The sequence below is a fragment of the Rhopilema esculentum genome, chromosome 11 (genome assembly GCF_057945365.1).
Source record: "Rhopilema esculentum isolate cy_ngs chromosome 11, ASM5794536v1, whole genome shotgun sequence".
Classification (NCBI taxonomy): Eukaryota; Metazoa; Cnidaria; class Scyphozoa; order Rhizostomeae; family Rhizostomatidae; genus Rhopilema; species Rhopilema esculentum.
Genome location: NC_142825.1, coordinates 6,019,566 through 6,034,467, shown reverse-complemented (window position 1 = coordinate 6,034,467; position 14,902 = coordinate 6,019,566). Strand labels below are relative to the sequence as shown.

Genomic DNA, 14,902 nt, shown 5'->3' with positions numbered 1-14,902 from the left:
AGGACATATAATACAGACACAAATACAGAAAATTTTCTTAACAATAGCACACTAATATTTGTTTTTCCCATATGATAAATGATTTTGCACATATATTATGAAAATGTTTGCGAAAGAGCTATGATAATTTTTTGGCACATACAAATCAAGCAAAAGACATGATCTCTGATGCCAAATCACAAATAAGTATTGTTCATTGATTGCACAGAGACTTCAAATATATTACAAAATAGCAAAGTCATTGTGGTTTTGCTCTATATTGAACCACATTCCTTTGTTATTACAAAGATTTCATTGCCATTGATTAGAAGGGAAGTTGACCAACTACCATGGAATATTAACAGCCTTCCCACCCCCTCCCAAAACAATAAGACCTAAGAATTATGTCACAATAGCAGCCTACTTCTAATGTCAAACTAATATATAATAAATACTAAAACGCAATGTCATATCTATTTATACTTAGGTCTACAAATGTAACTGGTTAAATATATACCAAGTATGCTAACAAAAATGCTCATAAATGAAAGCAATTATTGACAATTGTCAAAATATATATTTTTAATTTATTATTTGTCACAACTTGCTTCTATAATTTAAACTTACTGTATTTTTTAATATAACTATTTAATGTTTTCCTATTTCTCTTTAACTTGGAAATTTGACAGAAAAAAGCAATGTCAGTCCCCTAATTACTTGAAAAATTTATCACGCCAACAAACAGTTTCAATAATATAGGTCTGCTTTTCATAATTGTGCAGGGAGGGGGAGGGGGAGGGGGAAGGGGAGGCAGTCAAGATTTGATGAAAATGATATCTTTGTTTGATGTTTAGGAAGTTCTTTCTCATGGGCACAGAAAACAAATTAAGGGTTGCTTAATCGGGGTTAATAGTTTCAGAAATGAGATAAGACAAGGACAAGGTCGCCAAAGATTTTAGAAATGTGATCCCCCAGTAGTCGTCCATGTTTTGCTTTCGACTGAAAAGGCTATCGAGGAATTCATTACATCCATAGAGTTATAAAGAATCAAATTGTGCCACAGTATAAAACTCGACGGCTTTCACGTTTCCTTTAGTCCAAAAGAAAAGCATGAATATTGAGCAAGGTTGGAAGTGATCGAAATTTTGAAACCCGATCTTGTACATCTTTGCAAGTATTTCCGCCAAATTAAAAAGAGAAGCGTCACACAGCATCTTACTTCAAACCGACGATAATACTATATGATTGCAAAGTAAAAGTGGCTATATTAATCTTAACACAAAATTTCTTAAATGTGCGACACAGTTATGGATTTCTCGACTTTATATCACCAGACGATTTCAAGCGGTGCGGAACCAGCCATCAATATATTACGAGGCCTTTCGTATCCCATCACAAAAATTTCAATGGATTTGACTTCAAATTTAGTCCAACCGTTTTACTTTCATCAGCAGCGGAAATTCACTGAGCGAAATTTCCTTACCAACTGAAATTCTAATACTTTTTAACTAATAAACAAAGGCTATAGTAGCGGGTGGCAATCGGGCAACATTCCTGCATGTATTAGGCCCCATAAATAATTTACAACCCGGATTACAAGTTTCGCTTAACGGTCAAAGTTTGAATCATTCTAAACTGAGGCAAATGAGCAACCAGCAAATTCTTTAGGTATATCATAGAAACAGAGTGAGGACACTTGCTCGTTTCTGGTTACTATTACAATCTTTAAGCAATCATTTATTTAGAGATAGCGCATTGCAATAAGTCGAAATGCTGTGATGCGATGCTAAATTAACTGTCTCTTCCCATTCCAGTCCCTTCCTCCTACGCGATCGATAAACCAAAACTACCCGTTTAATTCACAGCAAAACACCAACAGTTTAGAATGGATCCATTTGTCATGAGCCTTGTATATCAATGTATGGAAACTTCGATGATTTCTAAAATCCTGGAACAATTAGTATGGGTTGAGTGAGGGGAAGGGGCCAGCAGTCCAAGGGCTTCTTGCGAACTAGAGGGCAGTGATGCACGTAAGGTAGTAAACTTTGAAGGCACAATTTCTTACCATAATTAACCAAAACCAGCAATCCAAAACATAAAATATACACTGTATGATCCATATCTTTGCTTTTTCATAGTATATCTCGATTGCCAAGAGAATTAATCAGCTTGGACGGCAACATTCCACTACTCTCCATCCTTCGGAGTTGGCATGCTTGGATAACTCCAGAGAGGAGCGAAATCGTATATGGATAATGTTATTGCTACTTGAAGACGGGGGACTCGAATCAGGCAGTCGCAAAGAAATATAATCCGCCAATTCAGTATATTGACCATTCACTTGTACATATAACTCCTTAACTTGAATACTTAAGCTAGAATTCCTACATATAGAGTATTATAGGCTTTTTACGTTTTCCAAGTTGTGGTGACATTTATCTTTATTATATGTAGACCCCCGTCGCATAATGTTTTCCATTTCCGGACAATGCAAGTCATTCTCAAAGGCGATACAATAATAGGGGGAAAGTTTAAATTGTTTACCTCTGTGGGAGATTCACGGTGAATCGAATTCGTGCGAAAGTAGATTTGAATTTGAAATGAGCTTTATTTTCCACTAATTCTGTCACAAAGACAAACAATGATGGCCAAATAATGATCATAAATATAACTCCTATTTTCACTACACACATATAAGAAACGAGCACAGGTCAATCGGAAAGAAGTTAAGAAACTTCAGCACTCGAAGCAAAAGTTCGAGAAACAATTGAATTTTGAAAAAGGAAGAAGTCAGAAATTTCGTGAAAATACACCAGTATGATATCGGCTAATGGCATGAAAATTTAGGCACAGAGGATTAAAGATTAGACAAAGAATTAGGCCTTTTTGGAAATACAAAGCCATTTATTGTTGTCGACAAGCACCGAGGAGCAGGGGGCTTGGGGCAGCCCCATATTTTGCAATAAATGCAGAATAAGCCTTTTTTTAATTGGTTTTAGCCCCCGCACCAAGTTCTCAACACTCTGTGGTGCCTGGTCGATACGAAAAGATTTTTGGCCATCCAGTAGCCTGCTTGCTACCCTGGGTACCTACCTGCGTAAAGACTCTACTGTTTACAGCCTTACGGTACCAGTCCTAGACGTCATAGACGAAGGAGCAGGGATGGCGCCACCGGGGGTGCTTGGGGGGCAGAAGCTCCCCCAAAAATTCATTAAGCTCCCCCGTCGGCACTTAAATTTTTTAAAATTTTTAAGTAATGTCGGCACTTTCATAACTTCCATTTCGTGATTTATTTCATTTTCATTGTTTGATTTTTTTTCAATTTTTTTTCATTTTTTGAACTAGAATTACCACAGCGGAAATGGTGTTATATCACACCTTTGTGGGTGATACACTCACTGTCGGCACTCTGACATTACAGCCTCCCCCCCCAGCATTTCTTTTCTGGCGCCATCCCTGCGAAGGAGACATAGTCATAGACGTCATAGGCGGGGGGCTACAGCCCCCATGATCAGGTAAACATTGTCGCATTTTAGGCCCATTCGGACAATTTAAACTGAATGAGGCAATAATGTTCAGGCTAGATCCTTTCAAAGCCCACCTAAATGTGTACCAGACGCTACACCCACGCCCGGAGCCACAGAAAGAAATTGCGAAGGAGAATGTGGAATGAAAGCAGATACACCTTTTTGGTGGCTCGAGTGTCGATATCGTCAATAGAGATTATAAACATATTTTTAGGTGCTTTCTGGTTTTGGCTCGGTCGTGGAACATAGAACGTATAAATTTCGTCAGATCACAAAAGTTATAACCTATTTTGATTTGGTTGCTTCTATTTCAACCATTTTATTTTCTGCAGATGTTAAGTCAAGGTAAATTAAGTCAACGCTTCAAGCAATTCGAATCGCCTCCTATATTGCTCCTGCAATACAAATGTGCTGGAAAAGCACTGCTAATGCCCCCTTTTTTCAGACGACAAAGTTGTTCAAGCCACATTGTCACTTAAAAGAACAGCCAATGTGCAAGGTTCCATTGCCTTTGACACTGTTGAAATTGAGATTTGGATTTGTTTCTTCTTGTACAAAAGAGCTGATCCCAAAATGTCCATATCACACACATATCCATGAACAGCAAAAATAAAAAAATGGCTACTTTCTTGAATCAACAAGGGGGGGCGCAGCCCCTAAAGCCCCCTACTACAACACCCCTGGTACCAAACGTTTTTAACGATTGCAAGAAAATGACTGTAGGAAATATTCTGAAATGTTTTTAAGCTAATCTGAAGCAAAAATGTCTCCAGGTCCTCAACTTTCGGTTTTGCCCCAGGGCCTCCGAAAGCTCTCGGCGGCCCTGGCAAAGGTGTGAAACAATACTACAATTTTGTAAATTCGTGGAGTACCCTGGACTAGAGCCAATCAACTCCAAATAAATATATGGAGCATTGACGTAGGTTGAGCTAGACCAATTTTTGATAAGAAAATTGCTTTTTGAAACGACTAATGAAAAAATTCTAGACACAAACAACGAAAATTCAACCAACTTAAGAAGTCGCATACAATCAATCATGAAATATAACATGTAGAACCCAGACTGCAAAAGTTGAAATTTATGTCTTTAAGAATAAGATTTATAAGAACTAATTTGTCTTGAAATTCGCGGGATGAAATCTTGGAACACTTACTGACGACCCTTATCTCTTAAATGAAGTAGATGCATAGTTCATTTCCATTCAATATCTGTTGACTAGAGCTTTACAGACGATTCGAACTTGTGTGCAAATAAGTAACAGTAGCTTTGGGAGCCTCTATATCTTTGGCAATCACAAATTTCAAAGCATTTTGGATCCACCCACTAGACTAACTTTACCTCCTAACTTGTACCTCAAGTCATACCATCCTTATCATTTTGTATGATTTAAAATAAAGATGTTTATTTACAATTTTTAGTAAAGATAGAAACATCTTCGTTTTAATGAAATTCTATTTCATCTATGTCCATGGTTTTCTCGAGAATGCATTGGTAAAGAGTTTTTCTGAAGATGAGTTCTTTCGTAAGCCAAATATTGCCAAGTTTTTTCAAAAAACATTCGGAGTGAATCGACGATTAGAGTCTGAATAAGGTTTACAAAGCAGAAAACGCTGTAAGAGAAAGGAAGGAGAAATTCTAAACAAACTAAGCCACGTATGCCGGGGCGAAATATTAGCCTTAATTAATTTACGTGAATTTATTGTTGTTCATTCTCGTCGCATTGCGGTGTTTCTTATTTGCTAAATTAAAAAATACTACTCTATTAAAGAGGGGTGGACCGATGAAATATGTCATTCCATGATATCGTTCCTATCATAGTACAACTACACTTTTTTATAAGAATAAAATAATTTTGGCCAGGGCTCGATGTTCTCATATTTTGGATAGATTGAAGCTCGGGTTTTTTAAAGTTGTTCTCATTTTAACATTCATTTTTCTACACGTACTATACAGTATGTTCCAAGACGACTAAATAACAAATTTGCAAGACAATACTAGCACGATTGACTAAGTGAATAAAACCTGCTCGTCCTTGTTAACATAAGAAAATATTTTGGAAAATATATTGGTTTTTCTGGTTTATATTGGAAAATATATTGGTTTCTAATTTTCTATCTGATGGTAAGCATTTTCTTACGTTGTTCCTATTTTTTGGCAAATCGGGCCTCGGTGCTCCTATATAAAAGAGTGTTCCTATATAACTGACTAGATATGCCCGCTCCTTTGCAATTCGAGCGATTAAAACGGCCTAAGTTAAGATACAGAAAAATACTAATTACACGGATAGAGAATGCTTTTCATTGAAATAATTATCCTGTTTTACTAAGATGATTTATTATCATGTTCGTGAGTGGCTACCTGATGCATCTTTGAGACAAATTTAATTAGAGCAAAGTAATGATTAATGCCATATCATTGCCATTAAATTGCAAAGATACATCCGCCTGTTTTTTCATTTTAAATCAGTATTCAGTAATTCAAGCAAGATTACGCTAAGCTTTTCACAAAACACTGGCAACACCTTCGATCTCTATTTAGTAGTCTAGAAACAACCACAAAATACGCAAGAAACTTGTTTCGTTTCATTATCAGTTGCCACAGACCAAATTTCATCCCTTTCTATTTTCTTAGCCTTAAACAAGGTTCCCAGAAGTTTTTTAAAGTGAATTTGGAGGATAAATCAAAGCGGATTAGGTGGAAGAAACAGAGAGAAGCAAGGCTAAAACAAAAATTTTGGTAGACGTTGTAGATTTATCCTCCTAGGCAAAAAGGAAGCTTGCTCTCCATGATATGCAGCACTCACTCCTGGTGGAGATGTCAGTCTAGAAATTTATTTTTCTTAGTAACAGAAAAAGCAATGTATTCCTTTACATCGGGTAAAGAAGGTCATATAAATTCCGTAATATAAACAGTTCATAAAATCTACTAGCAGTAGTATTGTAGCTATTGCATTTGAGTTGCACAATTGATCAGCTGATTCTAATTGCTTGAAGAGTTTTACCTTGACTTCGCATGTGCAGAAAAATCTTATCTGTTTTGTTAACATCAAAATAAATTTTTAAAAACCTGATTTTGGTTGAGCATGTTCCTATGTTGTTCTTTAATCTTTTGTAAATTCTATATGTAGCTACAAACAGATATTAACATGGTTATAAATAATTTTAACAGCTGAGAATCCAAAGTTGTTTATTGCTATTTAAGTAACCAAGGCCAAAGGTTATACGATCTTTAACAAAGAAAGCAAGGATAACAAAAGCTGCTCTCTTTAAATATTTTTTGCAAGGGGCGTATAAAGATCGGGCCGTTAAGCAAATTTTACAAACTGATAAAACATAAAATTTTCTGCAACCGACCAAACATACAAATAATGCGAAATTGTGACAATAAAGTTAAAATAACAAAAAACAAATTTTTCCAAAACAAAGAGGGTCGTGTTCTCTAGCTAATCTTTAATGCAAATTTTAACTGGTAAATATTCATCGAAACAATTTAAATGATATAGTAGCCAATATAAATACGCAATTCTCTTTAGAATAAGATGTCTCCAGTGGCCTAGATTTTGCTAAGCAATATTACATAACGTCACTTTCGTTAAGGAGTCAAGTGAAAATGATTTGGTCTTTTTCTCTTTTTTGTCAAAGGTTATATGATTTTTTTAGCAAAGTCTTTATGCAGTGGTGCAACATGGGAAGCTAGGATAAAGGAAAAAGCCTTTTAAAATTTTTTTTCAACGTTCATTCCTTTAAACAGGTTTTCTATTCCTTTCATTATCTTCAAACGTGATCTTTGTTTCGTTAAAACCACTTATTGCACAATTCATCAAAGAATCTCGAATTATTTCTTTCTGCAGCTAACCAATTAATGCAGAATCTGTAAAATCGCTGGCTGATCATCCGAAAAAATGTCTGATTTATAGTTCAGCGAATTATGTGTTAAACATGATACCCGCTATTTCGCAGGAGATCTGTGAAAGCAGAAGACTGTGGTACCAAGGTACTTTGATACTGCAACATCCAGACAAGAAAGTGACGCTGCGAAATGGACTGGATCATAGCAGCTTCTTAAATTGTGTGCTGCGCAGTATTGCGTGCGACAAAATCGTTTCTGATTTCTGTTGCAGCAATACAATGACCTACGCTTTTGAATAGAACGGTAATCTCTTCTAGTCTAAAACAAAGTTCATCTGCCGATAACAGTCTTAGCCTTTAGCAAGCTCGGCAGCTGCGACGCACCTTGGTATCTTGAGGTGACTTATCTATGGATGCCTATTGCACCAGATTGTCGAGCGCGTGTTAGAAAAGAGCAGACATAAATGAGCGCATTTGAAATAGAATTAACCAGGCGTTGTGAAGATGCCCAGCATAATTTTTTAAATCAAATTGCAGCATGACATGCCAAAGGGAATATTTTTATGTACGAGCATTTTATGACATTGGATGTAGTACTGATCATAATCGAACTGGATGCCTTCGTCCATTTCAAGCACTCTACGCTGGTTGTGTATAGGCCCTGTCCTTAGTTTAAATAGTAAAGCTGCCAAAGCTTATTGCCAGTTCTGTATTTTCTTGGGCTAGGGTTTGAAACATAACCACCCAGTAGCCATCTTCGATACATCTATATATCTATCATTCTTTGATGTTCATGTTCCATCTTTTTATATTAATTTCCTGTTTGCCTAACAGGCTTACAAAGAGCAGTTACCGATATTTAAGAGGATGCAATATAGTCTAAAATTGCGCAATATCTTTTCTGGGAAGATTTACGAAAACGAATACTTCCTAAAAACCGAAAACGATACTTTTTGCTAGGCCGAAAAACGAGTTCTAGCGAACAAAAGCGGCTCATCCTTGACCGCAAAAGGCAATCGTTTGTGGGTGAGAACATACTCGGTACAAAGGTTTTTGCTTGAGTATTTAATTTGATTGAATTTCACAAGCTGTATTGAAATCAAGCTTGGATTGAAAAGCAACGTCATCAAACACTGAATAGACAGCTGGTGGATTCATAAATCAGTGGGTATGTAAAGCATACAACAATATAGAACTGAATTGCAATTTGAGCTTCAAATCGATTTAAATTGAGAGCAAGCAAACAGGCACATATGTAGGGTGCAACTTTTCATGTGAACAGAACATTGTGGGCAGTTTTAAAAGAACAGGTGCAGGTTGTGCATATTTGATCCTAGTTTTGCAAAGATAGCATAACCTGTTAAACAACTTTAAATCTATGTGTTTTTCACCGATGATTGTTTAGAATCAACCCAGAAGATTTGGCATGAAGTTGGTAACAACGCATTTCAAGCAAGTGCAATGCTCTGTTGCTGCGTCCTTAGCTTATAACTTTATATTGATGACTTTATCTGACGGGTTAACGTGTCAAACTATATCATCAAGTGTAAAACATTGCCGAAACTATAAAAAGAGCGGTACATCGTCAGATTAGAGCAATTATATCCCTACAATAACTTTTGTTGGCACTAAAGATAAAGCAATACAGACAAAATAAGAGAAAAGCTCCTAGTTATGTAGCATACATCAGATATACTGTGCATTCAGTGACCAAATATACGGACATTTAACATCTTTTATTTTGATATCTTTCATTACGAAGCAACCAGATAAAATAAGAGAAAGCAGGCAAGAATAAAGCATAAAATCGAGAATGGTTGAATGAAGAGAACACTTCTTTTGTTTTAGAAAGAACCATGCCATGTGATAAATAAAGAGATGCATTAGATATGGTTCACGTGTTTCTGTATGAAATATTTAATGTCTCACAGTATTATCATGTGACAAGCGAACAATGAGCCTTCAGTCTACAATTATTTATTGAAGAGTGAATGCTTCCACCTTAATCGCACAGTAGTGTCTACATTTGAATTATCTACCACATTTAGATTAACGTGTATGTCTAACGTGTGTTGAATAGTTCCACCAGCCTTCCATCAAAGAATGATTATTGCCGATTATTGCGGTGGTAAACCAAAGTTTGATTCACCAAATCCCAAGTTAAAAGTTCATACTTCAACCCAAAAATGGTAATACCAAGCAGAGGGTGGTGATGTAAATTTTGATAAAGATCCGCCATAATTGCAAATGCAACATATTTTTGATTGAAACCAGGATTAGAAAACGAGAAGTTAAATCAGCGAAAGCAATCCTGTTTTCAAGAACTATTATTTCTTTATCAAGATGGTAATCGTTTACGATTTGCTTTGCTAATCATCGTTGTAATAGAAATAGCACTGCCCCATTGCGTTAATTCTTACACTTTGCGGTAGAGCTTGAGCCAATTAGGTATTAGTGACAAGAGCAATTAAACATAATAACAATTTACATTACGTTTTCGCAACCGCAACCGCAATTGAAAATAATAATTGCGAAATTAAAGGATGCTTCGATTGATACAAATTGCACTATAATCATAATCTTGCTAGTCAAAGTAGCTTCAGATGTGCATTGCATAAACCATTAGATATCTTTAGAAAATTAAGTATGCTGAAGGAATTTCTTCAGGGGAAACAGGAACGGACCTTCATATGTTTGTAAAATTCTCTCAAAACAGTATGCACTGATTTGTAAGACATTTCTTTTGAAAAACGAATCACCTTGACGGTGCTTGCAGAAAGTATCAAGAGAGTAATTTACTCGGGTGCGTTAATGGTGCTGCTTTGTTTAAGGCAAAGAATAGTCGTATCTCCGCATTCTTTCTTGTTTTCCTAATTCATACGAATTGATTGGATGAGTCTGTTATCAGCAAAAACAAAGTGCTAATCACAACTCAAAAGAGGTGATAAAAACAGACACGAGGCTACCATATGATATCTTAGGGGTCAAAACATTTCACAATCCCTTTGTTTGCATTATCATGTAATAACCCAATAGAAAATATTGTTGAAGTTCTTTTCAAAACGAGACCAGCTGCACGCAGCTTCAATTAATATCCTTTTTGAAACAATACGTTTGAGATAGGCGGCAAATCGGCTTGAAGTTAAGTTATCAACAACGTGCTATCGCCCTTATCGTGATGTGCATTATAACCTCATTTAGGTGCTCGTAAGTACTGCATATGTCCAGGCTAATGGGGAATAGTGGATGCTTAGTATCGTCACTGTGGGAAAATCTGAGTGTGTGATTTGCGGTTAATTTGCACAGGTTGTATTTGTATATCGATGGTTTATAATATTCACGAAAATGTATTGGAAGAAAGTAACAGAGAGAGGTAAAGTCATATTCAAAATCTTAAAGAAGCAAAGTGAAAGCCATCAGAACGTAGTATAGTACTCTCAGTTTTTCATTACACAACTGAGGCAGACACTTCCTTTAGATATCTGCAAGCTCAAAAATAAACAAAAATTTCTGAAAGATATCTGAAATAGGTAGTGGTGATAGCAACTATATTTTACACCGGTAGGTTGATATACAAATATCAGCATATAGAGCGCTGTACATACGCAGCCTCAAGCAGAACGATTTTCTAAAACAACTAGCATTTTCCATAGTATAAGAGTTTTGTAGGAAAATTCCTCGTAGCAAAAATTATTCACTTCAAAATGAACGTCAAGTAGAAATACATTTATGTGTTATTTAAAGATAAACTTTTATTGCAGAATTCTTTGCTTATGCAATGATTTTTACCAATATGAGTTGACAACAATAGATTTTTCCTAGCTGATATCAATTGATAAGCCCATATCTTATTCTATCACGTGACAACACCTGCTTCTTTCTCGTTATGGAGAACCATCATTTTCCTGAAATTTGCATTTAAACTATTTGGGGCTTAAACCATAGTTCATGTTTGAGAATCTCAAATGATTCTCAGGCTCAAACGAGCTTTTGCCTACGTCTTTAATTTTCGTACCAGTTAAATATTTATGATAATTTCTCCGTCATTTTCAAATACAGCATATTTGTCTCCAGCAGCTGCGAAAATGACCTCGATAGAAAAACCGAAGGTGTCACAACAACGAACGATGAAATCTCCCAATCACACAGATTTGCTTTTGATGTGCAATCCAAGCTGTATTTATAGTTTTGATGGTCATTTGGCAAGTGTCTCTAATCCCATTGTTTTACGGAGTTGTTTTGCTATTCCCTAAAGTCACCTGTGTACGTTGGAGCGACTTTTTGCGAAACAGTTGCATATGTTTGCAGCATGATAGGCCATGATAAAGCATCATTTGTAAAAATATCTAGTGCGTCAAGCAATAACACTTGTACGATTTATTATGTATTGAAATGCAAGGGAATTAACTGTCTCTTCATTCCTAAATGCTTGAAAAATTCTAAGATTAATCATGTGACAGTATCAGTTCTGAAGAAGGTAATCAGGCAATGATGAAAAATACACAAAGTAACCCTACAATGCCCGCGACATGGCTTATAACGTAGGCATAGCATGACAGGTCACCAAAAAAGGAGCCAACATGGGAAAAATAGATATGGAGAGACTTTATGATAATTTCTCAATGGCTTTAGTTCTATTAAACCTAAGTCCACCAGAGCCTGCCAATTTTCATAAACTATTATTAGAAAACCTGGTCGTGATACTTGAAGACAATTTTAGGAACATCAATGATTACTTGCCTTTACAGCTTCATCAATCACTTATCATAATAAGAGAACATCGATGAAATTTGTAACTTATTCTACGAGGATTTAGGAATTAGAAAAAGGTGAATGATTGTTGTGAAAAGTATGCAAAAAGACAGCTCCTATTTTTCAGAAGCTGTTTTTTTGGGATTGGAAAGTGAATTTTTACAATTGAAGTTCAAAGCATTCAGTACTCATACCTGTTTTATGAAGTCTGAAAAACTGACAAAGCAACATTTAAAAGCAACATTTGAAGAACATAAGATAATCACATGGGGTCTCAAGGCTGCAATCCATGAAAGAAATCTATGTTTCTTCAAACAGCTTTGCATTCGATTGTATCTTTTAAGTGGAAAGTAATGAAAGAATGGTCCAGGGACTGTATGTCAGGAATGAAGCTCATGGACCCTTTAGTCTTCACATATATTGAATTCAACTTTAAAGCATTTTAATGAATTGAATCGTCGTTTTAGCTTTACTTAGCAAGGAGTTTTATGATATGCAAATTTGAATTCAAAAAACCCTCTGCTAACTCGACTATTTTCTTTTGCAGGTGAAACTCAAAATCAAAAGATTTATTATTTCATGGAATACTTGTATGATAGCAAATCACTGTCAAATTTTTCCATGTCATTAAGTATAATTCTTAATGCAGAACTGTTTCCCATCTAGCTAAAAACGAACGATCGATTTCTGTAACAAGCGTTGGACCCATTGCAGATAACAATGCTCGAATCCTCGAAACCACCACAAATGAAATGACGTGTTATTGCCCTTAGAGCATTTTTGTCTTTGCAAAATGACACTTTGTGTCGGAAACCATATTCTTCTTTATATTAACAATGACAGTTTTAGTAACAATGCACAACTTGTTTGATAAAAGCTTGTGCACTTTGTATATATCATATTTAACAAAAAGAACAGTTCGTTGCCTTAAAGGTAGAATAATTTAATCATGGCTGTTAAAAAAACCATCATTCTACAGTTAAATGTCCCTTTAACCCAGCAAATTGGATTAATTAAAATGGCTCGCGCTGTGTTACCTTGCAACCTGAAAAGAGCGCCTTTTTTACGTTGAAATAGAAAACCTTAAAACTAGATTTCTGAAACACTAGAATTCGCTAAATTTTATATACTGGATTTATATGACAATCCAGACCTAAATGACCCTTTGGTATTTGAAGTCAGGTTATTTCTTCAAGAAAAGCCCCTCTTGAACTCGTCAAATTTTCACTTCATGGGAAAGTTTATGGTGATGATGTTTGTGAATGTTGCCTCGATGCTACATAAATAAGTAGTTAGCACCCAAAAATGAAGCGTGTAGCGTATTATGGTAACACCAGTGTACAAATTCAGCAAGTCGTTCATGAAACAAAATGTCAAGAGCACACAAACAACCATGTATAACGCGGTGCAAAACACACAGACCTGCTATAGCCTATTCTTGTACTATTCAACTACAACAATCGCATTGACTTACCAAGATCCTTGCAAACTTGTCCACAGTCTTCATCACACAAACATTGCTCCCCTTTTCCACAGAACTTATCATTCTCGCACGTCCTCACATGGCGGCAAAGCCTGCGCCAAACTTTTGGTCTCAGTCTGGGTTTGCATTTGTCAAGCTCAATCGACAAAAAGTCGTCAAAAAAAGCTACAAAAGAAAAATATCTTCATGACTTATGCATCTTTAAACTATCGATTAATATGTGATTTGTTCGAAGAAGATTTTAAAAAAGAATGATTTTAATAAAATAAGGTAATTGCTAGTTTGAATAATGCTTCGATGTATCATTATGTGCTTTAGGCATAACAGCAACTCTGTTATTTCTAATAAGAAATCATTTATAAAAATCTGCAGTAAAACCTTGCTATCACTACACAAAACTCAATGAATAACGTACTCATAACCCTAGCCAAAACAGCAATTTATCATTTACCCTCAACTTCTACACTACAAATTTGGCTGCACGATTTCAACAGGGGTAAAGGATCAAGGCGTATCTTCAATTCCAAATTGCTAATTAAAAGCTTAATTTGCTGTTATATCTTATGTCCTAATTACATTATAAATATAACTAGCAAATGATAGAATACACGTGATCTTCAACATGTAACAATATTTGCTGCTATGATCCTCTGGTATTCCATATTTTCGGCATCGCTGTATAAATCCAGGTAATGTGATTCTCAGAGGCATACTCCGAACGTTCCTTCTATGGTCGAAAACTTGATTTTAAACTTACCATATGCTTCAACTACAAGATTTGCCAATAAAATCACTTGGAAGGTTGTAAAGAGTTTCATGTTAAAAATGCATTATACGAAGAATCCTCATATCGAACTTTTAGTCTCCTTCTCAACGATCCCCTTCCGCATGAGCGCTACATTCCTTTGCTATTATAACTCACGTCTGAACCACAAATGACATCACACACAGCTGATTCCGAGGTGCCTGTATCGAATAATTTGCTGCTTTGTTAAGATAATGATAACCCAGAGGCGAGAATTACCGACCAGTAAAAACACTCGCTTGTTGCGATGCGACCAATCAAAAAGCCCATTGATCAAAACCGAGCAGGTGTGTGAAAAAGTTGTATACTTGCCCTTCGCCGATATTCCGAGAAAATGCAATGATTGAATGGCTGTTTTCTTATACTTGATTGCCTTTTGTTCGTTAAGAAAAGTGAGCAAAGAGCAAAGCTTTATCTTAGGAGAGCTTAAAGCCGTATAAAGGAAGACACCGCGAGCGCATGAACGCGACGCGTGTACTTTGTCAATAGGAAGCGTGGCGAGGAAAA

The 14,902-nt window shown here is 35.9% G+C and overlaps 1 protein-coding gene across 2 annotated transcripts in view; it reads right to left on the bottom strand.

Annotated features, from left to right (window-relative positions):
• The window catches only part of LOC135693619 (uncharacterized), a 37,746-nt gene extending 23,200 nt beyond the window's left edge, over nt 1-14,546 (bottom strand). Inside the window, exons 1-2 of one of the 2 annotated variants that reach the window (XM_089111566.1) lie at nt 14,348-14,546; nt 13,582-13,755 (exon numbers count right to left, since the gene is read on the bottom strand). In XM_089111566.1, coding sequence (XP_088967692.1) covers nt 13,582-13,755; nt 14,348-14,408 — 235 coding nt within the window. In that variant the 5' untranslated portion in view covers nt 14,409-14,546. Of the gene's footprint in view, nt 1-2,044; nt 2,441-13,581; nt 13,756-14,347 lie in introns of those variants that run through there. The other variant, XM_089111567.1, reaches the window with a different exon arrangement.
• Between the last annotated feature and the right edge of the window lie 356 nt (nt 14,547-14,902).